General features: G+C 37.9%; 1 protein-coding gene across 2 annotated transcripts in view; it reads right to left on the bottom strand.

The window, feature by feature from the left end:
• Positions 1-3,701: 3,701 nt before the first annotated feature.
• STAU2 (staufen double-stranded RNA binding protein 2) overlaps positions 3,702-23,532 on the bottom strand; it is a 151,653-nt gene continuing 131,822 nt past the window's right edge. For both annotated transcript variants that reach the window (XM_008932185.2, XM_008932187.2), the window contains 2 exons: positions 5,658-5,746; positions 3,702-4,814 (listed from right to left, as the gene is read on the bottom strand). In XM_008932185.2, the coding sequence (XP_008930433.1) occupies positions 4,721-4,814; positions 5,658-5,746 (183 nt within the window). In that variant the 3' untranslated portion in view covers positions 3,702-4,720. The remainder of the gene's footprint in view (positions 4,815-5,657; positions 5,747-23,532) is intronic.

Here is a 23,532-nt window from a genome sequence, read left to right as displayed (position 1 = left end):
TTCACCATCATTAAAAATCACCTTCCACTGTCTGCTCAGTTTTCTCAGGGGTTGTAAAGGCCATTCTTGTTTGAGCAAAGAAAATATTACCTGTTTATGGGGTGCAGCTGAGAGTGGGGGAATTGTGGATGTGGCTGGGAGAGGATAAAAAGATTTTACCAAGCATATTTTTTTTATATAGTGTTTTGAAACAAGCAAACAAAACCTCAACCCTCTGCCTATTAACTGGAAAACAAATCCAGTTTAAAATTTTTGCTCAACTCTCACTGCAGGAAGTGGGAAACTTTCTGCTGTTTCATGGGGAATTGGAGTAAGCCGGAAAGAAGAGCAACAACAAGCACCACCCACCAATAAAATGCATGTAGTAAAGCACTGTCAGAGAGATCAAGGGGTTTGCATACACTTTAGGAAGGATTAAATTTCATTGTCATTTCAGGCCAAGGAGGAGGATATTCCATATTCCTGGAGTCATTCATCCCAACTACTCCCCTACTGATTTTCAAAATCTGTTGTGATGCAGCCCTTTCCTCATGCTTCAGAGGGGAGAGATGGCAGAGGAAACAAGCTCTCCTGAGGTTCCTCTCTACTGTTATCCAAAGACCCTTTAAAAATGCTGCTGATAAGCGCTAAATATTTTAAATCCTATGACTATGACTTTGATCAGAGGAAATTACATGCCAGTTTAATTCTCGCTAGAATTCAGTGAGGATTTCAGCACCACTGTAAATCGAAGGTGAATGCTGGGATGGCTGGGGACAGATATCTGCACCCTGTTTTCCAGTTCTGTGTCCCCAATGCTACCATGTTTTGGATTTGTCAGAAGCAGCACATCTGTCCCTTTGGAAATCAGTGCTACATGTGTCACTGTACAGAAGGGAAACTTCCAGAGTGTGTTGAGTTGTTGACAGGCCAGTGTGCTACTGAAGATGACAACTCAGATATAAAATTAACTGTGTATTCACTGTGTATTAACTGTGAATTCCTGTCCTTTGAGTCATATCAGATACCCCATTCACTCAGTGAGGAGCCTTTTCCTGTGCAGGTTCTTAGTTCACTGACCCCTGGAAGGTGTTGAGAAGATTTTCTGAGAGGATACCTGAGGGTCCTATTTTCTCTAGGACATAATTCCTCCTGATTAATGAGTATTATAGCTCCAGAACTGATGACAATTAGTGTTTTGAATCCTTAAAGTGTTGAACACAGTGCCATCAATAGTGTGCTAGATAGGAAAACTGCCTATCCTAGGCCTTGTCCCGTATTCCTGCCCTTATTCCTAAGCACCAGTTTGCACCTTAGATCCACTTCTGTAAAACATGGCATTTGATCATCTTTGAAAGTGCTCTGAGACACAGGATGAGGTGTATAGGATGTGTGCAGAAGAGGGAAATAAACTATACTTGGTGCTCGGCAAATAGAGATTTGACAAAGACTCTACCTCAAAGAAGGTATAATCTAAAAAATAAAAATAAATTAAAAAATATTAACTGCTGTCAGAAAAGTAAACAACCCTTTTAGAACTAATAATAACATTCAAACATATTGATAGCCTTCCAGGGTCCATCATTAGCTATTTATTAAAGAAAACTAGACATAAAGTCTGCTTTGTCCCACATGTACTTATTTTAGGAAGTAAAAAATTTAAAAAATTATCAGGTTACTGGAAGAAAATAAAGTAGTTTTTATATCATCGGATTTAGTTTCTCCCCGGCCTCTTTCAGATACTGGCAGATCAGGAAATCAGAGGAACAGCTGTGAACCAACAAGACGGAATATTGGAGACAAGTCCACTGGCTGCTGCAACATTTCTGCTGCAAGGATTTCCCTCAAGCTCTTGGAAGGCTGCTAGTGATTATGCCAAACTACATTTAAGGTGCATTCCTGTATATGCGTGTGAATACTCCAGGATTTTCTTTGAGAAAAGAATTGTTGCAGTTGGACAAACTGAAAGCTCTTCCTTGACACAGAAACCTTGGAAGCCTTAATGACACCAAAATGACATCATGGTGTTCAGGTGCAGTATCTTGGTGAGCTGCATACAGAGGTCTTTGTGATGCCATCGGTACCAGTAGGGAGCAGGAATGCTTTCTTCAGATTATTCCAGGAAAAACTCTGTCAGCCCTCATTGGGGCCTCTTTGGTAAAGCTTTTAACCTGTGTGCTTGAAAGGTGCTTTAAGACTGCCATCTATGTGCATTTTACATAAGGCTGCTAACTTGTGATTACAACAATCTTTAGTAAACCCTGCATTTGGAAAATAGTTGGAAAACTTCCTACGGTATGACCATCCTCCCCCAGTCTGCTTCATGTTTCTACAGTTTTGAGAAAAAAATGAGCCCCTCAACTCAGTTACTTGCCTTGTCAGAATAAAGCACAGTTTTGACCAGCAAGAGAATTTGAAATATCAGTTTCATAACTGATCATAAAGAAAGATACTATTTCTTTACTGTTGCCCTGATTGGAGGGGCTGAATGAGCCCTCTTGGGCTCAGACAGCTGGTTGCATGCTTTTGGTTGCATTTTGCTCATTTAGAGTGAGGCAAACATCTCTTTGCTGCCCTTCACATGCACTGGAGCAAGCCTGGTGCTCAGTGCAGAACCCACCTGTAACAAAGCAACTAATTTGAAGTTTACTGGGTACATTTTTGTGTCTGTAGCTAGAGAATGGTACCCAGCATCAAGCTTCTGAGCAAACCAGTACAAAGGGCTCCTCTGTAATGATGGGACAGGGAACACACCACAGTGGTTCTGTCAATGCCACAGAGACCACACAAGTCTCCTTGTCACATTCTCCCCAGTAAGCACAGCCTCTCACCCTTTGGACAGAGTTGTCAAGGAATGGCTTTGCCTCTTCCTTTTGTTCTTATTCTCCGTGGGAGGGGACAGTAATGCCTTTTGTATTCTGCATACTAGCAGGTACTGCTAAAACACAGACTGAGCCTGTTTCTGAGCTCTCTGATGAGGTGAAACAGCAGAATTTCTTCTCCAGTTGCCAATTAGGCAGGTAACATATCCCTGAGAAAGATGGTGTGCAAGAGCTAATTATTTTTGTATGCTGCTGCCTGAATAACTTGAGTCTGCCAGGTGCCAAATGGCTCTGGAAATCTCCCAGTTCTGTGGGAACTGAAAGGTTCAGCTTGTTCCTGACTCTTTTATGAAGTCAGACCCAAGAAAACTTCAAAATTCTAGTACAAAGGCTCCTTATCTGCTGGGGGTGAGAGTGAATCATACCCATGAGAAACATGAAGTGGAAAAAAGGAACTCCATCCACTGATTCTGTGAGAACATGAGCCATGCTACCCTAAAAGCCTGTGCCAGAGGTGAATCAATGCCACCGTACCTTGCACTATTTCCTTACATTGCTGTTAGTCTACTTTCCTGCATGAGTCACTTGGGTTGTAATCCCTGGTTTACATGTTTCAGCAATCTTGAGCAATGTTGTTGTGACTGTTATGCAGCTGGGAGAAGCTTTATGTTTGTTGCATTAGGTCTGCATAAAATAAAGCATCCGTATTTTGGATAAAAATTGACTTAAATGCCAGCATGTCTGGTCTAACACAGTTAGTTTGCTGAAGGTGGTGGCATGACGAAAGGTAGGTTTGAACCCTGACTTTGGTGTGGTAGCCAGTCATTTGTTAGTTTGTAATTGTTTTCTTTTGTCTTAGTTGTCTACATGTGAATGATAAAGAAAGAGAAGACACTGTCATTGTACACATGAACTGATGTGGTTTTACTGCATTTGGCCACACACTTAAAAGAAATATGCTGGTACAGAGCAGCCACAGGTCTTATCTCTGCTGCCACTCCTTTCACAAAAGAATGATCTTTACATCAACAGTATTCCATCCTTGGCATGGTAATGTTGCAGTCCTCCCTTTTGCTCTTGGTCTGAATGCAGAGATTAAAAACACTCAGTTGATGCAAACGGTAGGTTGATACAACACACAGAATGGGGTGTAGATGTGCTTCACACAACAGAGAGCAGAATCGAAGGGGAAAATGTTGCTTGGAGGCAAGACGCCTCTTTAATTGATTATGGCAAGGAAAATCAAATACCATGTCTGCTTTTTTCCTGTAGTATATCGAGACTGATCATAACTAACATCTGTTCATGTTAAACAAATACTTGTCATGATTTAAACTTCTGTTTGCATACAACTCTGAGTAGTGCATCTTAAAGTCATACATATTCATATAGAATGAAGAATGCATAATGTCTGCATAAAAAGATAAGCTGTATGACTATATATGAAGACAACAACTACAATTCTCACAGCACTGTCATTGGTTAATTTTAAAATATTCAAGCATTATTTAAAAAACAGTAAGCTGAACTTAAAACTACACTACAAAAAATTGTATAACTGAACCAATGCTGACTTGTTTTCCTCAATATTAATCAATTTTAAAGTTTCCCTTTTTTTTCCTAACACTGTTTTCTAATTAGTTGTTATTTTAACCTCCAGTAACACGATCAGACTTCTTCTGCCTCTGGGTAATTGAGTTATACTCTGATCTTGAGTTCTAAGGGAAATGTTCAATTTTATTTTTTTCCACAGTTGAATAAACAGTACCATGTATACTATCTCTTGTGTTAGAATAGTGTTGTCTTCACATAAGACTCAAATAATGGTATTAGTCATTCATTTCCTTGTACACATACACCCTATTGCGTGTTGACAGGTTTATAAGGATGCAGTGGCAGCCGTGGGTGCTGGGAAGCTCCTAGACGACAGCCTTTGAATCCTTGCAGTCCTGAGCAATGGTGCCTGAGTTAGTCTGTTTATTGTCTGCTTTCTCTCCCAGATGCTTGACTTGTCTGAAAGATTAATACATTAACAAGAGTGGTAAGGTTCAGGGTTGCACATCTTTAAGACATGTTTATTACCAGATGGCACATGAGATTCAAAGGTCACCATGGAAGGTAACATTTTAAAGTGAAACAACAATATTTATGTTCAAATACTATGCTGATGAGATCATATGGAAAAACGTTTCTGATTAAATTAGTTTATAAATAGCCACAATATATCTATTGAAAATTCCAAATGCCACTTCTAGTCTTACTTCTTTTATTCTATTACTTCCTAATTTATTTAGTAACACAAGACTACCTTCTTACATAAACAGACTAGCAGCTGGAAGAAAAATCTTTACTGGATGGACAATCCCATTTTCTTAAATGAAAATCCAGTGTGAAACTTGCTTCTATTGTTTACTACTTAAAGCCAATATTCCATATCACAGTTTTTTAAGACCTGAAAGAAATTTAAACTTTTAAATTCTCTGAGGTAAAATTCATCTAGCAGTCATAAGGACTTATTGGCAGACAGCTATCCTTATTTACAGGCAATATTATGTGCTACAACACATTTGACAAAAATCATGTTATGCTACTTACACAGAATCCATACAATGAAAAGAAAATCCTTTTCTTTAGCATTCATAGGAGGACTGACTGTCTCATAGCTCATTAGCAAACATTATCAGTAATGCTAAACTTGAAATCGTGTTTATCCTCTCAAATTGTCACAAACTGTATATAAATTCCAGAGGAAACAGTTTTGCATAGGTTTAAAGGGGCAACTAAGCTCTTAATTAACATTTCTTATCTACTATGCCACACAGGCATTAAAATGAAGAGGATTTAAATGGTACTTACTTTTCATGTGATCCGTTCTCAACTTTCATAGCCCCTTCCACTGGATCCAGTCCTTGTTCTGAAAACTGTTTCAAGGCACTTAACGCTGCCTAAAGAAAAAATGAGTTGTCAAAAAACCCAGTGACACAAGTGTATTAACACCAAATGAAGGAAGGTGTGTGTTTTGATAAACTAAATTTAATTAATTTCCTCTACATCGAAGCCATCTAGGCTGCAGAGCGAATAGAGTGGGTACTCAACCCAGCCTGTGCATGGGTTGAGGATATTTTCTTCTTCCTGAACATATGCGTGACTCCAATTGGTGTCAATTCAAGCTTCATCACCTACATAAAGAACATGATATACTTTCAGTCCTTGCCTTTCTGGCTCTCCAGAAAGCCTCTCCAGTTTCCCCATGTGCTTTCCTAGAACTCACACTTTCCAGAGCTCCTATGGACAAGCTCTTGTCTTGCAAATGTTTGCAGAAGGTGTGAGCACTGGGAAGAGAGTCAGCAGGACACTACTAATACTCCAGTATCGGGTCTCAAACATTACAGCCTGATGTCTTATACATATGTAGTGATGTGTGCTGAACAGGGTGAGCCAATATGAAGTGATTATGCAGCATCAGCAATAGAAGAACAATCAGTTTTTCTGTGCAAGTGTGTTCCTCATTGACCACCTTCTCTCTCATCTCCACGAGCCCTGCTTCTTCTTTCCCCTCTATCTCCTTCAGTAAAGGACAAATGATTGTTTTGTAATTAATTTAGCAGAGGTCGATTATGAAACTCTCTGACACTACGTGGCTGACTTTGTAAAAACACCTAGCACAATAAAACAGTTGAGGTCAGTTCTGTCACAAAGGTGAAATGTAAAGCAGCACTGTAAAATGGATTTTGCATTTTAATCACTTCCACCTAAGATGCATTCAGAACTAACAACAGGGGAAAGAAAAGGTAACTTTTCCACAGACATTGTGCCCTAAGGTAACACCTCAAGCAGTGGAATTGGCTGCAGGCCCTATGGTGCTGTTCTTCAAGGTGAAACAACAACTGTTGTTTAGAAAATTGGAAGTTGCTCTCTTCTTAATTGTTGGCATAGAAAGAATCCATCTCTATCTTCATTTCCCTTAGAGAGGAGATACTCTTCCCAGAACAGGAGCTGCCATTGTAATGAACTACTAGATTTGCTTTTGTACTAATTCTTTGCCTGGATTCTCTCAACAACTCCTTCCCTTGAAAGGTATGTTTATACAACTTAAATATTATTAGACAATGTGTATTTTGGTGAGATGAATAGCAGCACAAAAATTGCCAGGCTGTCCTGAAGTAAAAGACCATGTGTCCCAGATTTGTCTATAGTAAAGAGTAGCTGCTAAAGCTTCAGAAGGCTGTACAAGGTATTGTCACCCATAGTGCATGAAGATAGAATCTTTCTAGTCTGTGAAATTTTATGGGTTTTGCCCTATCAAAAAAAACCCCAAACAAATGGAAAAAAAAAGCTAAACATTTTATAAAGTCTCTTGGTAAACCTCAGATTATCACTGTTACTTACAATCCACTCTACCTTTACCATGTGTTCTGGGTCCCCTGTGTGACACAGCTAACCTGCTCTCTACTTGCTTCTTCTACTCTTCACATCCATTGCAATAATTTTCCCCTTCATCTTAAAACTTCTGGTGCCTTCATCTTTCTTTTGAACCTTTTTCTATGCAATGGTTAAAGGCTGAGCGTCAGCTTCACCTCAATAACAACTCCTCCCTTTACTGGATCTTTACTTTTATCACCCATTGAGTTCCACAGAGAGTGAATTCTCTCTTTCCTCATTTCTTCTGGTTTTATTGACATTTTGATATATTTGCAAGACAAATATATCAAAATGTAAGACAGCTCTTTCTCTACCACCTTATAGTGTCCCTTTTAGTTTCAGATGTGCATTCTCAAATCTTGTAAGATCTATAAGGTCTTTCCATCCTTGATCTTGACTGCACAGCAAAATCACTCTTCAATCCCAATAATTTCTGCAGTAGCAACAAGGGTTTTCATGTATTCTCCTCTCACTTCTCTGTTCCAGTAATCCAACACGTCTTCATCCCAGCTTCTCTCATCTTCTCTCCCTGTGGTCCTTTTCATCACAATGCAAGCTCTACTCATAATGTGAGGATGAGGAGTGATTTGGATTCCTGTGCTTCCTTATACTTTAGTTAGCAACTATGAGAACCACACAATCCAATGGATAGAGACTGGCACCCAAGAATCTCCTGTCCTCTCATATTCATTTTTTCCCCAATGCTTATCAGCAAAACTATCAGAATCTCCTTCCTTCTCGTGTATGGCAAATCAAAACCCATTACCAGGTTGCACTGTAAGGAGAGAAGGAAGCTGGGATGCCTGCTCCTCCTACACATATGCTACCTCATATGTTTTTCAACCCACCTTGTTTACTTTTTAATATCCATTCTTAGCTTCCTGGTCTGATGTGTGAACTGTAAACTTGTTGTGGAAGAACTACGTGTTCAGGTTATTTGTTTGTACAGTGACTTGGATAAAAAGGCCCTGACCATAGCCGGTAAGAAGTAGAGCCAAGTAAAGTTTCATTGAAGCTTAAATCACAGACTGATCATATGATATGCAGAACAGTCTGGTCTTGAATAGGGGTAATTGAAATCCCCAAATCATCAAGAGATTAGTTAGACCAACCCAAACTTCCTAATTCTAGAATTGCTATGAGTATCTCTGTTACTACTGTTTTACTCACAGAAATAGTTATTTGCAAGGCATCCCACATAAATTACAGAGAAGCTTTCGGGGTTGCTTTCCAGCAAAATTGCTTTGGAACTTCCTGGAAGAATATTAGCCACTATGTCAATAGAAACAGATCAAGAGGGTCCCTCTCCTCTTCTAACACCAAGGGAAGAAGTACTACAATATAAAATAATGAACTCGTTGCCAGTAAGCAGGGATCATTACTATACGGGTGTCAATAAAGTAAATATGGAACAATTAGAGGAAACATAAAATGAAAATACGTTTTGAGGTATGTAATGATAAGCATGTTTCATACCAACACAACTTCCAAATGCTAATGCTCGTAACATGGTGCAGTCTCATTTCTCCATCTCACCCTTCTTCAAGCCATGCCTTTCCCAAGCTGATATAAAAGGTAAGATCTCAGATCTATTGTATTTGTGAAACCAAATATCAGAGGGGACAAGCAGCAGGAAAGCAGTCCGGTACCTGTATTCTTGATCTCCCAACTACAGGCATCAGGGTGTTTGTGTGAGCCAACCCTTTACACCATCGCTCATTGTTAGGCTTCTCACCTTTGCTGCTTTCAAAGCCACCACTCTCTCCAAAACTTTGTGCTTCTCACTACTGAATCTCAACTCCCTGCATCTTCTGCCTCAGTCCCACGTCTTCCCCAGGCTACTCCAGTGCCCCTGGTCTCCCCCTCCTTACTGCCTACCCCAGAGCGATGACATCTTTTACAGCAGAGGCAATCACCTCTTCTTCTTCAGAAATCTCTTCCTACCCAAGTCTCTGAGTTTTTTTCCTGTTGCTGAATGCTCTCCCACCCTGTTACTCCTAGCTCCCAGAGCTAAACTTTTCTTCACCGGGTTCTCCCAACCTCCTACACCTTACAGTCCCTCTTTATCTTCTAATCTTTATCTTCTTTATCTCCTAATGTGTTCCAGGTTTATATGAGAATCTAATTTCTTTTTCATGGAACCATGTCTTACTCTCCATAAGATACCTGTGGGGGAAGTCTAACTACTTATAACCCAACATTTGCAACAAGATTTGAATTTTGGGAAAGTTTCTTCTCTTTTTAAAATGTCCATTCGTGGGATGTAACTGAAGGGTAGTACAGGAATGGTAGAGAGAGCCTTGCAGTGCACTAAAGACTCCCCCTTTTCTTTCTCCCATAGCCTGCTTATATTTGGAAGGATCAGCAAGCTAAGAGAAGCATGTGAGTAAACAATACTTTGGATCTTAATAGATGTCTTTAATGTTTCTCCTCTCCTCATCATGCCCCTAGACAGACATGAAGATGCTGGATTCAGGAAGGAAGCTGGTAGCTGAGAGGCTGTGACCTGAATAGTCAGCAGAGTGACACAGAGCTCAAGTAATCTGCAGTGAAGAAGAGTTACATGCAGACACCAGGCTAATTTAATCCATGATTCAATTCTATTTGTCCCAATAGATTTACACCACTTGGCTTAAATATAACTTATGAATGGCAGATAACTTGGATTAAATGAAAAGGAAAAAAAAATAATGGAATATTCGACAGTGAATCTGGTGAACAATTTCCTCTTTTAAAGGTTCAACACTTCCTTCCATTGATATTTTTCTTACAATAGAGCATCTGCACAGATACAGAGAAATTTTTCTCTCCCCTGAAGATTTTACAATTGTTTTATGAGCAAAACCCCATAGGTTACAGAACAGATGTCCTTACACATTACTTGTATCACTTGTTTTCTGTGTAGCTACAACAGTGCCAAAAATATGATGCCAACAGGATGCACCGCACTGCTAGCTGTTTGTCTTGGCTGCCATTTCCATTATTAGTATGTGTGTGTATCAGGATGAGGATGGATGTTTCCAGTCATTTTTCAGCTTTCCTCAAGTCAATTGGCAATTAGTAAATAGCACTGAAACTTGTAAATATTCTTCCTGTTTCTCACTCTGGGGATTAAGTGTCTTATAATGACAGTCTAGTAACATTAGATCATTCTTTTAGTAAGAACAGCATACAGGCACTACACTAGCCCATGTGCATTTAAGATCACATCCTCATGATAAAATTTTCACATGTTTATTTTAGCACAGTATGCGGTTTGTGTTTTTCCTCTTAAATCTATATTACATTTCAGCTTATTCCATGAAGCTGAAAATTGTAAAAGTTTGTTGTTCTCCGTGGCCCTTCCAGTTGACTTTACCAAGGAGGTCTAAGACAATCCTAATAAACACACTGCTTGATACTGTTAGTTCACTGGTGATATGTCTCCGAACATTAGTTTTCTAAGTACATAAAAAAGCATATTCAGCTTGGCCTTAATCAGTGTTTTCTGAAGACATAAAATTATAGGCAGAAACAGCAAGACTGAATTGTCAGGGTACAGAGAAAGTCATGAAGGACAAAATTTTACTGTCTTGAGTAGCTGGGTCTTAGTTCAGGACTAGGTTTGCAGAGTCAAATGACTCATTGTGGTGATATTGCCTATAGTCACATGCCATATACATAAACACGTCTCTGCCTGTTGCCCAAGTTTAAGCTTGAGAACATGTTTGCATACCAGGTTACCAGTGATAGACAGGCATAACTCTAGCCCTTTATTTCAGCTGCAAGTCAAAAGCCTGGACAAGAGCAGAGTTAATGCATGAACAAAACTGGTAACAAGTGTATTTACAAACAAACCAATATTAATTTGTTTTCTAAGTCAAGAGAAAAACTGTCCCCCAAATCAGTGAGTTTCTTCCCCTCTTCCTGACTATTGAGGCCTCAAAAGGCAATGTCAGCTGTGCAATAACATTGCAGCAAAGCTGTCTGCATCAGTAACGAGATGCACTTCATGACTTTTTAATATGTGGATTTAAATTTCACATTTAAAGGCTATTGAAAAAAAACCCAACAATGTCATAGCTGTAGAGGTGAGTTTGCGGGCTCAGTGTCCCAAAACTGATCAACTATTTAAATTTGTATGTATTCAAAATTATTGTTCTCTGTGATTGTTTTTGATTTCTCTTGATGAAGAAAATTTTGACTAAGCTTCCACCTGGCTTTAACTTGACCACACTTGATGCATACAGAAATGCACAAAAGGAAGATATATTTCTTTGTGTAGACTTATATACAGACACACAAAGTAGATAAAATTTGACTCCTTAACATATCTACTTAATTCTCTTGGATTTATCAGGTTGGCTACATACAAGCTAAACAAAAACTACATACTGCAAGCAAATCCCTTTTTCCCACAGCTTCTGTTGTAAATGAATTTACTATATTGCAAGCAATAACTTCTGCTAGGATTTTTCACCACTTTCTTTATGAAACAGAACAGAAAATGTTCTGTTCTCTCCAGTTGATTAGATTTCATATGAACCAATGTTAACATCTGTTTGAAAATTCAGTTCAGAAAGATTTTTCAGAGTGCACAGTGTAAACCTTAATTAAATGACTTTAAGCTCTTTCCTCACACAGCTTATGATATGCATGAAAAACACAAGGTTATAATCTGATTAACTCATGTAGTTTACATGGAAATAGCGTTTTCCAAGCTGATTAATCTCTGCACAAAGGCATAGTCACCTGATAGGCACAAGAGTTAAGGCTACTGATTGCACCTGTCGAGAGAAACAGCTTGGAGGTTAGGAGGAGTACATTAACTTCAAGCAAAGAATGATGATTCAGAGATGTAGCTTAGAACAAGTCCCACATAGTAGTTAATGCTGCCCCCAGGCAATTCATGCAGCCAGAATTTAAATGACACACAGTCCATGTACTACCTGACCTTGCAGCTTTCGGGGGTAATTCTAAAGAGAGCATTAACTGTTCTTGAATAATTTTTCCAATATATCAAGCAGAGCTTGTATCAACAATAGCATGCATGTCACCATCTTCTACCTAGTTTTACTGCACATGTGTACTCATTCCTCCATACCTCTTAATATTCCGAGAAGTGAACGGAGTGAAGTACACTATTCAACATGGAATTTTATTTCCATAGGTTTTGATCTTCAACTTAAGTTCATCTACTTTATCTACTTAAGTAAAGGGTAGGTCTCTAACAGTAGGGAGAGTCAATTGGGCATGGCTTATTTTCACATGTGAACCACCACACTAGAGATCTGACCACCATTCTTGGGACTATGCAATAATTCTAGGAGTAATTAATGGCAATGCATTCTCTCAAAGCCTAAGAAAGAGCTGCATAATCATTTGGGGTGAGACAGTTCTATTGCTTTAAAGGTGATACAATTTTTTCCAGTCACAAAGAGAGAAAAACATGCTGAAAAGCACCTAAATTTAAAAATAATTAAAAGGTATGCTTTTGTATGAAGAGGATTTCATAAATAATATTGAAAGTCAAAACATAATTAAGTTTACACTAGTATAAGAGATTAACCTGGTAAAGAGAGGCTAGTCTAATTGCCAGGTTTAGGTTGTGTTCTTACTCGTGGATGGGAATAAGAGAAGAGAGTATTGCTAAAAGATCTAGATGGGACTTGGACTGTATGGGGCTGGTCTTAAATCTGTGTCTTCTCAGACTCCTCCCACACACATATTCTCAGCTGCGAGGCGCAACATACTCAAGTGCTACCAAGACTTTTGCCTGCATGGCAATCTATGCTGGAAAACAGTAAGTTGGCACTTCTTCATGAACATCTCAAAAGAGCTTTCAGGTTTAATGCCAGTATCTGCTCAGGTATGTCTACATCCTCTAATGATGAAGTGAGGTGTGAAAATTTGAACACAGCACCAGCAGTTAAAATAAATCTTAAACAAGGCTCTTTTCTCAGATAATTTCAGTATTTTTTCAGTGCATGTTCTATAGTTTTTGTCTAGAAATCGAGAAGTTCTTTTAAAGTAAATTTATTTCTAAATTTAAAACTTCATATATTTTCTTCAGTTGCTGCAATTTCAAGAACAAATACAGAAAGAATCATGCACATTGCAGCTTACTTATGAACATGAAGAAAAATATTATAAAATTAAATTTCCAAGCATTTACACTACATATATACAACAGAATTTCACCAGACAGCAATTAATCTTAATCTTGCTTCTAATTTTATATCCTTAGACAAAAAGTACTATAATGCTAACTTTCATTAGTTAGAGAGAGATAGATATCTAAGTAATATAGGTGCTTTCAATAATTAGAGACTTCCAAATGAGAGCATTTAGATGGCCAATTCTTGTATAGGTAGGTAGAGGTTTAAATCATGCCATTGAGACAACACTCAATCATGATTGAGAAGCTGCAGACAAAAAATTATAGGAGATTTTAAGAAACATGGCTTTAAATGTAAAACTGAAAACAGCAGAATGTATATCCTCAGGCAAAATCCTGCACCAGCACTGAAGAAAGGCCATCATCACTGATGGCTGGAAAATATCCTTGTCAGCTGTGTTCTCAGAACAATTTGGTTTATTTAATTATTTATTTGTAGGCATTTCTCCACATCACTGCAATAGATTTGCAAGTCTGCTGTCATTAACCCTATATGTATTGCAGGAGATTTTCACCTCTTCATTTTAAAAAGGTGTATTGAGGTTCTCAACTGTGTGAGTTCATGGTGACTTCTAAAATATGCTGCAATATACAATCTGCTTCATTTGTCTGACCTCTACAGTTCCATCCTGGTTTTGACATCACTGCCATTGCCTTCATTGCATAGGTAGCAGAACATAAATGGAGCAAAGACCATGTTATTCCCAACAAGGGAATGGGCCCTGACCCACATAGTAATGTAGATGTAGCTAGATCTCTTAGAACAAAATTAGAGCTCTAAACTGAACTGTATTTAAACAAGATATAAGTATTTATTCTGTTATTTACATGGTTTTCTTAGGCAAATGCTCGTGCAGCGTGGTCAAAAAAAAGGGATATTAAAAGATTCATGCATTCATGGAGATCCACACCAAAATTAGTATACAATAATGTTCAAACTATTAATTATTACTCAATGCTTATATCAACATGATTACTTTTTCACTTAGTAAACTGAACTTGTAAAACACACTCACTAATATTTAAATACTTTTTGCCTCTCCTTGCAAATATCCTCTTCTTTGTGAGACAAAATGTCACTAAGGAACAGAGGTAGTTTTATTATTCCTGTTTTTAAAGTGAAGGAAACTGAAGTGAAGAGAGAGTGCATAAGCACATAAAGGGCTGGCCCAAGGTCAGGCAATAAAAGTAAGAATCAGTTTTAGTAGTTTACATGCATTTTGTCATAGCTCAACACAGAAAGAGGGAGATTCTGAAAAAAGGTATTTAACAATAGAAAAGCATTTAGTTCAAATGCCTCATGCCTGTCGCTATCAACCATCCAGCTATCATCTTCCCAATAATGCTAGGCACTTTCCATGAAATAGTGGAGAAAAGGACTCCCTTTAGGAGAAGTGGACAGGTAAGAGCCTCTCACATATTTGATTTTCTGGAATATTGTAAAGAGTACTTCCCGCTTCCCCCAATATTTAACAGAACTACCATTTTTTTTTTTAAACTTCACATGTTTTTATGTATAAAGACCATATCCTTTCATTTAGACATGGGAGCAATTTCCTATATATATCAGATTCCTTTGTTTTATCAATTTCTGAATGAAAGAATATTTGTTCTCTCATACTGAGACCATTACCTTAAATTCTAAGTGCGTGTCAGTCTAAACATGACTAGAAACTTTGGTTTGAAGACAAAAGCAATAGATTACACTTAATGCAAAGCACTGCCCATTGGCTTCTTGAAGCAGCACATTGTAGCTGGAACACTGAGGGAGTTTAGGACAGTGGATTCTTGCATTACCACATCTGTAATGAAGATCATGTACTAAATTGTATCCTATCTCTGCTTCTGTGTAACTCTACTCCTGTGGCCCTCATATTGGCATTCAGAGAAGGATAATTCCAGAGCCCTAATGACCAATTCCCTTCTTCATTCTCCAAGTCTCATTTTACAAGCATGCATGTACATCCAACAAAGTACCAAATCTAGATTGACAGCTAAAAGCATTATATTTAGCATATATGATATGTACTTAGAAATTTGAGTGTTTCCAAAAGGAAAAAGTTTTTGATTCTGATCTCAGAGTATTTTTACACTGCATTAACTGGTATTTTTCTCCTAATTGAAGTTGATTTAAGTGTTATCAGAGTCAGGCCCAAGAGCTACAAGACAAACTTTTCATCTGAAGTAGTTTGTAATGTAATTTTGTCCTTGCTAACTGTTGATGGCTTGTCCTCATCCCATTTCAACCTACAAGCATCAGCTCCTTTAATGGAAGTGTCTATAAAGATCTTCTCTAAAATATGCTTTTGCAGCACACTTAATGTCTTTTAATGTCTTTCCAATTAAATCCAGATGTGAAAAGCTTAAGGAACAGTTCTCAGGACTGAAAAAGATGACATAAATCTTGCAGCTGACAGAGATCCCACTGAGCTCAGTTGGGGAAATTCACAGAGGACTTCTTGTGGGCCAGAAAAGCTGCTGGGTATAAAGACAGATGTGTATACTCCTATTAAAAAAATTTAAATAAAAACTGACTCCTACAATGAGGTATCCACAATTATCAGGGACATTACTAACTCAATCCCTCAATGTGCTGAGCACATCCTGTGCGGTACAGATTTCTCTCATCTTTTCGGGAAGCTTATCAGAGTTGAAGGGGGTCACATCTGTCTGGGAAAGAGCCCTTCACCTTTCAGGACTGCACCTCTTAAACCAGTGTATGGCCTGATACTGGAAAACACTGTCTGCCTTACTCTTGTTCTGCTATCAACAGGGAGATAATGTACTCGGCAAAGCCAGACTGCATTTCTGTCCTCTCTCCTTTACCTCCTCCATAATCAAGTCAGCAGATTAAATTGTGGTTTCATTACAGAAGAGTCCCCAAATGTGCTATTAATTAAAAATTCTTACCAATCTGATGGGAAGTTGGGCATTCTTAGTAGCTGACTACCACTGCTGGGCAAGTGCTGTTTGTCCAGATGTCAATTTGGCATTTGTTTTGCTGTAATCACTTGTAAACCCTCAGGGTTTTTTTATTTAATTTTTTCATTTTAACAGCAGTGCATTATCTTATTTCACCAATCCCAAATTAAATGTGGGCTCAGATAAAGCCACATCTTTCAGAGGGACAGGAAATACACACACACACAGAGTTCGCATTAAAGAAAGTCTCTAGAAAACTGCCCAATGCTAACAACTTTAATATTTTCCTACCTTCCTGCTACTTACTTACTTATTTTTGATATTAGTAAATTACCCAAACAGATCAATGATTTTTAAAGAGTTACATCCTTGTGAAGCAACAGAAACAAAAAAGGAAAAATGTTCCAGGATAGAAGAAAACCCCATTTGTAACTGAAGATTAAGTTTGGGTGCATGTTCATTAGTGACAGGGACTTCATTAGAGACATTTTGGAGAGTATTATTTAATTTAACTGCATTTTTCTAATGCCCATAGAGAAGTTTTAGCACAGTTGGTGTCATGAGTGAGTGTATGGAAACATGAAACTAAACACCTAAACTGAAGGATAATCTTATGTACTCAAGTACAACAAGAAGTGATCCGATGTGGGATCTGGACAGTAGTGCAGATTTAACACTGAAAGCAGCAGGCTCCTAAATACACACACAAAAGCTCTTGAAGACAAAATTCCTCTGTTTCACAACTTGCTTTATTTTCCACAATGGCCAGCACTTTTCAGACTATCACTCCTGCAGGGTTGAAGGCTGGATCTGACTCCCACCAAAATCACTGCTTCATGACCATCACTCAGGAGACACTAGGAATGCCCTTCCCTTGGAATGAGCTGCTGCTGCCATAAGGATCCCACTCTTGGCTAGCTCAGGGAATGAGCTCAAATCTTTTGCACTTTGCTGCCAGGGACCACCAGGCCAGCTCTGATTTATGGCTTTTTCTTTGCAGTTTTATGATACAAGAATGTTCACTTGTAATTACAACAGCATTTGTTGGCTCCCTGCCTTCACTTGGGTATGCACAACACCATATCCTTCATTCCAGACTTTTTATGTCAGTACCCCAAATTTGAGAAGAAAAGTACATCAGTATTACAAAGGTGCTGCAGACCTTGCTACTACTTAAAAAGGGGACTCATACATATTTTCTGGGGGACACGCATGACCAGCTGGATAAGACACTCAACTAGGAGTCCAGAGAAGAGCTAGTCAAAATCCTTCATCAGAAAAACACTAGATCAAGAAAAAACTTTTTATGAGAGTGTATGACTTTTGAGAAAAGATTTTTTAGATCCAGGATAGACTCTTCAGTCAAAATATCACAGACAAGAGCAATACATAACCACTGTACTTGGTGTGGCACAGTCATATACTTCTTGATTCTTCCCCATGAAGAAAATTCAATAGGTCTCTAGTTTTTTTCAAAGTAAATGAAAATACTTGTACTCTTGCTGTGTTTGTGGGATGAAAAATCTGTTTCAGTCAAAAGAAAGTGATCCTGCCATTAAGTTGCTGTATCACCTTGAAAAAACACTTAAGCTCAGTATTTTTCAGACATACACTTAGCTCGTGATTTTGAGATCATCCAGCACTACATTTCCATCCTTTGTGGTTTAAATTTGATTTTGGCATTTTCAGTAGAGGCATGACCTTCTTCAGGGAAAATTCCAGGTATTTTAGATACCATTTAATAGTTAACCGTCAAGCAATTTCCAAGTCTTTTAAACAAAGAATACTTCTGTGTTACCTTACTTTATAGAGCCATATTTGTCCCATTTTAAGTGGATGTGATTAGGAAGAAACACTAAGCTTAGATTTTTCTACTAAAGGAGAAAAGTTTAAAGCCAATAAACTGTACCTAGGATTTTAGCTGGGAGATGAAATAAAAGGCACATTTTTTCCTGGTCACTGAGTTTTTAACCTGGGTCTGTTGCTCCTGCTGTTAAGCTCCTATACATTCCTTACTAGCCTGTAGCATCCAACAGTCCCTGGCAGTCCCCTCTCAGAGCCTGGCATTAGAGGTGAACTCCAAAATAAAACCACTATTTGGGGAGAGCTAGTGTATGGAAAGCATCACTTATGTTCTGACAGAAGGCGGCAAATGAAAAGGTTAGTTTTTAAGAAGAGGACTTCTACAGAGTTTTAAAATTTTAGAATAGATGCATAAATTCCAACCTACCATTTGGACCTCAGAATTCTGGCACAATCTGAAAAACGTGGAAGACGCTGCTGAATTTGGTGGATAAAATGAAAGCTATACATTGTCTAGCTCCTTAGTACAGAAGACTAGAGGTTGAGCCTTATGCTTTGACTCAGCTTTCTATCCCAGGTATGAGAATACTTTTCAAGTGCCCCAAAGTTTGTCTTTATTGTACAGCAAGCAGGAAAGGAAACACTTTGGTTTTCTAGCAACAAAACAAATACTGTTTCTGTCCCTCCTATGCCTTTTGAAGCTTATACTCATATTTCTAATATTCTTTTTTCAAAGTAGAATATTTTAGCCTGCCTTTTTGCAATACAGGAGCAATAACATGACTTCACTGCTTCGCCTTTTACCTCAAAATCTTGTGAGGGTATTTGGGTATTTTCTTAAGGTGAAATAAAATAACCTGCCTTCAGTGGCTCATCACTCCAGTGATCAAGTTAAATGACAGCATTGCAGAAAAGTCTCATAATACATATTTTTCCCCTGCCTAGTTCAGTGCTGCTATTTTACACACAAATTCAACCATTTCTTTAGCAAATGTGTCCTGAGGTGAAGGATTAGTCTTCATAAAAAATCATTTAAAAGCAGCTACCTTCCTGTGCATTTTGTGAAGTGGCAGATGTACTTTTTGTTGGATTATTTTGTATTTTCTATTGCTTGTACATCCCCTTTTTAATGGAAAGGCCAAATTTACCTTAAGATTCAGCTTCTGCTGCTGTTTGTATGGTGATACAAGTAGGAACTGGCTGTGTGCATCTGGATTTGCTCTGCTACTATTTACTTCTGTCTGCTACTGTGGCACAGGCAGGAAAATAAAAAGAGTACTAACGATGTGGGATGGATCAGGCACTTTCAGTCATCTCCACAATTGCTGTCCTGTGTGCTTCTCTGGTAAGAATGGTATATGTTGGGTACTACGTAGCTCAAAAGTGCTTCAAGAGAGAAAAGCAGGAACCAGATTTCCTCAAGAACTTTAACTTCTTGAATTCAGGAACCTCTCCAACTGGCAGCTCAGCAATAAAGATTAGACACTTCTTGACTCTGATTAACTGAGCTCTGCAACTATGGACCTGCTTTTACTCCATTTACAGTTACAGTCAAAAATACAGATATATCTCAAAAAACTTTACTGAACAGCTGACTTTTAGTCTGGAAGATCTGCTAACGGCTATTTTATCATTTCATCCTAGCATCTATTATTAAAATTCATTAACCACAGCTGTCAAAAAAAGCTTATTCAAAATCTTGCTAGTTACAAAATAACCTGTCAGGATTAGATTCAATAAAAAATTCAGGTGCTTACAAATTAGGCGCTGTAAGAGCAAAGTTTTAAATAGCACATCCTTGGAATAAAATCAAAGGTCTAAAGTTAAGTACTCAGTTTCTTTACTCAGCATTAAGAGCAGAGACAGGTTTCTCTGAAGAATGAGCTGAGAAACCTACATGTTGAGTATGGAGCTACCTGCAGGCTGTGAGGTACTCCAGACCTAGAGGTGAACTCCTGGTTCTCTCTGGAGTTCAGCTGCAAAGCCAGGCAGAGACCTTGAAGCTTGGTCAGCTAGTGTCTACAAATACACAATCCTCTTCTCAAGACAGCTGGCTCTTCCAGCTCTCTGACAGGTCTGAGTAGAGCTCACTGTTTTCACTGAGAAGGTGACCACTGGAGAAGTGCATGGAGGTGAGACTCCCCTTTTTGTCCATGGCACAGGTGTGAGCACTCTTGTCCAGGGTGTAAGAGATACAGATTTCATGTTTCTTACCTTTAGGTCAACAAACTACACATCCTACCTCATAGGTGATGATCTAACCTCTAACTTTACAGATAGGGAAGATTCAGCTGTTGCAGAAAAAATAAGTCAACACATATGGGTCAAAGAGAAGAATTAGCCTGACTCCATAGGATAATGATCACAATAGTTACTGAGCTGTTCTGAGGATCACCCCATGCTCCCTAGATAATTTCTGTTCTTTACCTAATTGATACCTTAACATTAAGTTCAGAAGCGACAAAAGCAGGAACTACAGTCCAGTACTTCTGATTTTCAGCGGCTTCTTTAACCTGTAGTATGCAATAACATTCTTTCTCATTCTTTCTCTGAGCAATGCTGAGTATTTAAAATTTTTGTTATGTGGTGGCTCTGGTGATCTGCATTTAGACAGTCTCCTGTGACATGTAATTATGAATACCTTAAGGCTGTGGAAGGAGCAGAGTCTGAGTTCACATTTCCTGAGTAAGTCTATGTTACTGTGAAAAGCATGGAAACCACTAGCAACTACTCCAACCACAGTCAAGAAGAAAAGCCTTCAGGATGCTGTTTCATTTAATATTGTTCTGTATGAGGTATGTTAATTAATATACAGTTATTTCTTAATAAAAGATTTTATTAAGATAAATAATAAAAATCCTTCACTATTCAAGCTCTCTTTATGCAAATGATTCCTATAAGACCACTCATGTATGCAAACCCTTTGAGAAGGTGCCAAGGATCAGGCTACATACAATTTTACTGCACCATGATAGAGTAAAATTAAGTTAGTTAAAGTCAACACACTCAGAATAAAAGCAGAAATACTAATGTAACTTAAATGACAGAAGAGACTAAAACATTATGGCCAGGCTCAGCTCTAAGAATTTAATAATTTTAGCTGTCACATAAACAATACAATCAAAGCATGAAAACACTAGCTTTTTAAGGCTGCTACCAGAAACAGAGAAAAAACATTCATAACGTTATGCATATTACACAGTAATATTCCTCAAGGCTGAATAAGACCTAACTGAAACCATGCTTGAGATAACTGCAATGCTATCAAGTTACAGTAAAGAGAAGAGGAGATCAGACTTATTCTTTCCTTCACAATGAAATCAGTATAAACAAATCATATAATGTTTGGACACCAAACTCCTGAAACAAAGAAATCTAGAAAATCTCTTAAAACCACCCACAGACTCCCCATGCTGGTCTGTGATTATACAACTGGAGAAGATCATCCAAACTGTGATGTAAACCAATGTCAGTCTGCAAGGGATAGTACTACAATGGGCCTAACAAAAAATAAAGCAAGTCCCTGGAAGAGCCACCAGTAAGAAATACTTTCATGCTTATCTAACCATTTTCCCTGTAAATGAGGAAAACTTTTTTAAAACTCAGAGAAAGAAGACAACTTAATACCTACACTTAGGATGCAAGAGACTCACTCTCGTCTGTCTTTACTAGACTGCAAAACACAGCCAGCTAAATAAAAGTGAGCCTGGGACCAACCAAAAAAGAAAAGACTTCTTAATGCACTCCAATGCCTACTGCTCCTCTAGGAAATCCATTTGGTGCTCATTATTTGTTATGTGGAAATATTCACCCTTATTTTTAGAAACATATGCAAAACAGCATATCTTTTTTTTTCCTATGGACTACTCACAAAAAGAGATCAGATGCTGAAAATCTTTCAGTTCTACCAGGAAAATGCAGTGTTTCTGTAGACTGTATTTCTACCTCAGAACTGTAACTTTACTCCTTGCCTGTCAATTGGAAGCAAACTGTTCTAGATATTAAAAAATATGTGCCTGTCTAGAAGAGATGTGAAAAAGTCTGCCCAGCTCTCCATCTGTAGATATTGCCTCAACAGTGTAAACCTCTGTGTACCTCTTAGGTGAGGCTTCACAAGATTCAAGACGCACAATATTACGGATGCTAAAGCAGTGGAATTACCCAGTTGCCCTGAAGGTGGGGTCTATGACCTATCCATTTTTGCCCTGTTTCTACTCAATTTAAGATCACATAAGACCGAAAAGATGTTTTACTGAAATAAGGGGTTAATGATACGATACAAGTTAATGATATGTTCCCCTTTGCAAATGCTGTGACATACCTTTCTTTCTAGATATGCCATAGAGGAATTTGATCATTCGAACACATTTATGATAGAAACTCACATCATTAAAATCATCCACCCCTGCAAATTGGTTAATTTATATTTCCCTAACATTAATTTCATTCTTGTTTTTAAGCCACAATTGACTGAACTGTAACTTGGTATCAACAATGGGTATTAATCTAAAAAAGAAAACAAAAGAAGCAGTAATAAACTGACAAAGTTTGTTAGTCTTCTCCAGTAAGGGTGCAACAATTAGAAATACAGTGAATTAATATCAACCATTCAAATGCAGCAAAAAAAAAAAATCTCTATATAAATAGAAGAAATGAAGAATGGTAGCTGACAAAAACTCAAAAATCTTGGAGAAAAAAATCTAATAATTATTATACTTAACAAATTATGAAAAGAACACTTCTTTAAGAAGATGGCAAAAATATTTTTTACTAAAATGAATAAATTGTAATTCTTAAGAAGCATAGAATCATAGAATCAACTAGGTTGGAAAAGACTTCCGAGATCATCAAGTCCGACCCTTGAAAGAAAGTATCTTCTGCAGGATTTACATAAAGTTTGTTCTTTCATATAGTCATATATGCTTCTTATATTGCTATATTGCTAATATTTGATCTTTTTTAGGTCTTATTTACAATAGCATGCCTGACTAAAAGCTGTGCTACTGGTGTCAGTATTAACAGCAGCTGCACGTTAACGACGCACTTGTACGTGAACAGTGTTTTTCAGAAAACATAAGAAAAAAAGATTCTATCTGTTTTTCATGAGCACTACATCTCCCATGTTTTAACTACTGTAATGATTTAATTGAAGTTTGTCATATATGAAGAGCTAAAGTCAAATAATTTCCCCTAATATTTTTATATGATTTTTCATATGCACTTTTAACATAAAATGTTTATGATTGAATATAAATTATTTTGAATTCTAAAGGCAAAATACAAGAGGAAAAAATGTATTTTTTTAAGTTCCACGTTCAGTCAAAGTGTAACTCCCTCCCTCCACTGGAGCTGGGGCAGGAAGCAGTCTTCAATAATTTTCAGAATCATTTGCTGATATTCTCTGTATCACAGTTACAAGTTCACAAC

The sequence above is a fragment of the Manacus vitellinus genome, unplaced genomic scaffold (assembly GCF_001715985.3).
Source record: "Manacus vitellinus isolate BGI_N305 unplaced genomic scaffold, ASM171598v3 scaffold_1_pilon, whole genome shotgun sequence".
Classification (NCBI taxonomy): domain Eukaryota; kingdom Metazoa; phylum Chordata; class Aves; order Passeriformes; family Pipridae; genus Manacus; species Manacus vitellinus.
Note: the sequence above shows the minus strand (reverse complement) of the source record. Positions and strands in the feature narration are given on the sequence as shown.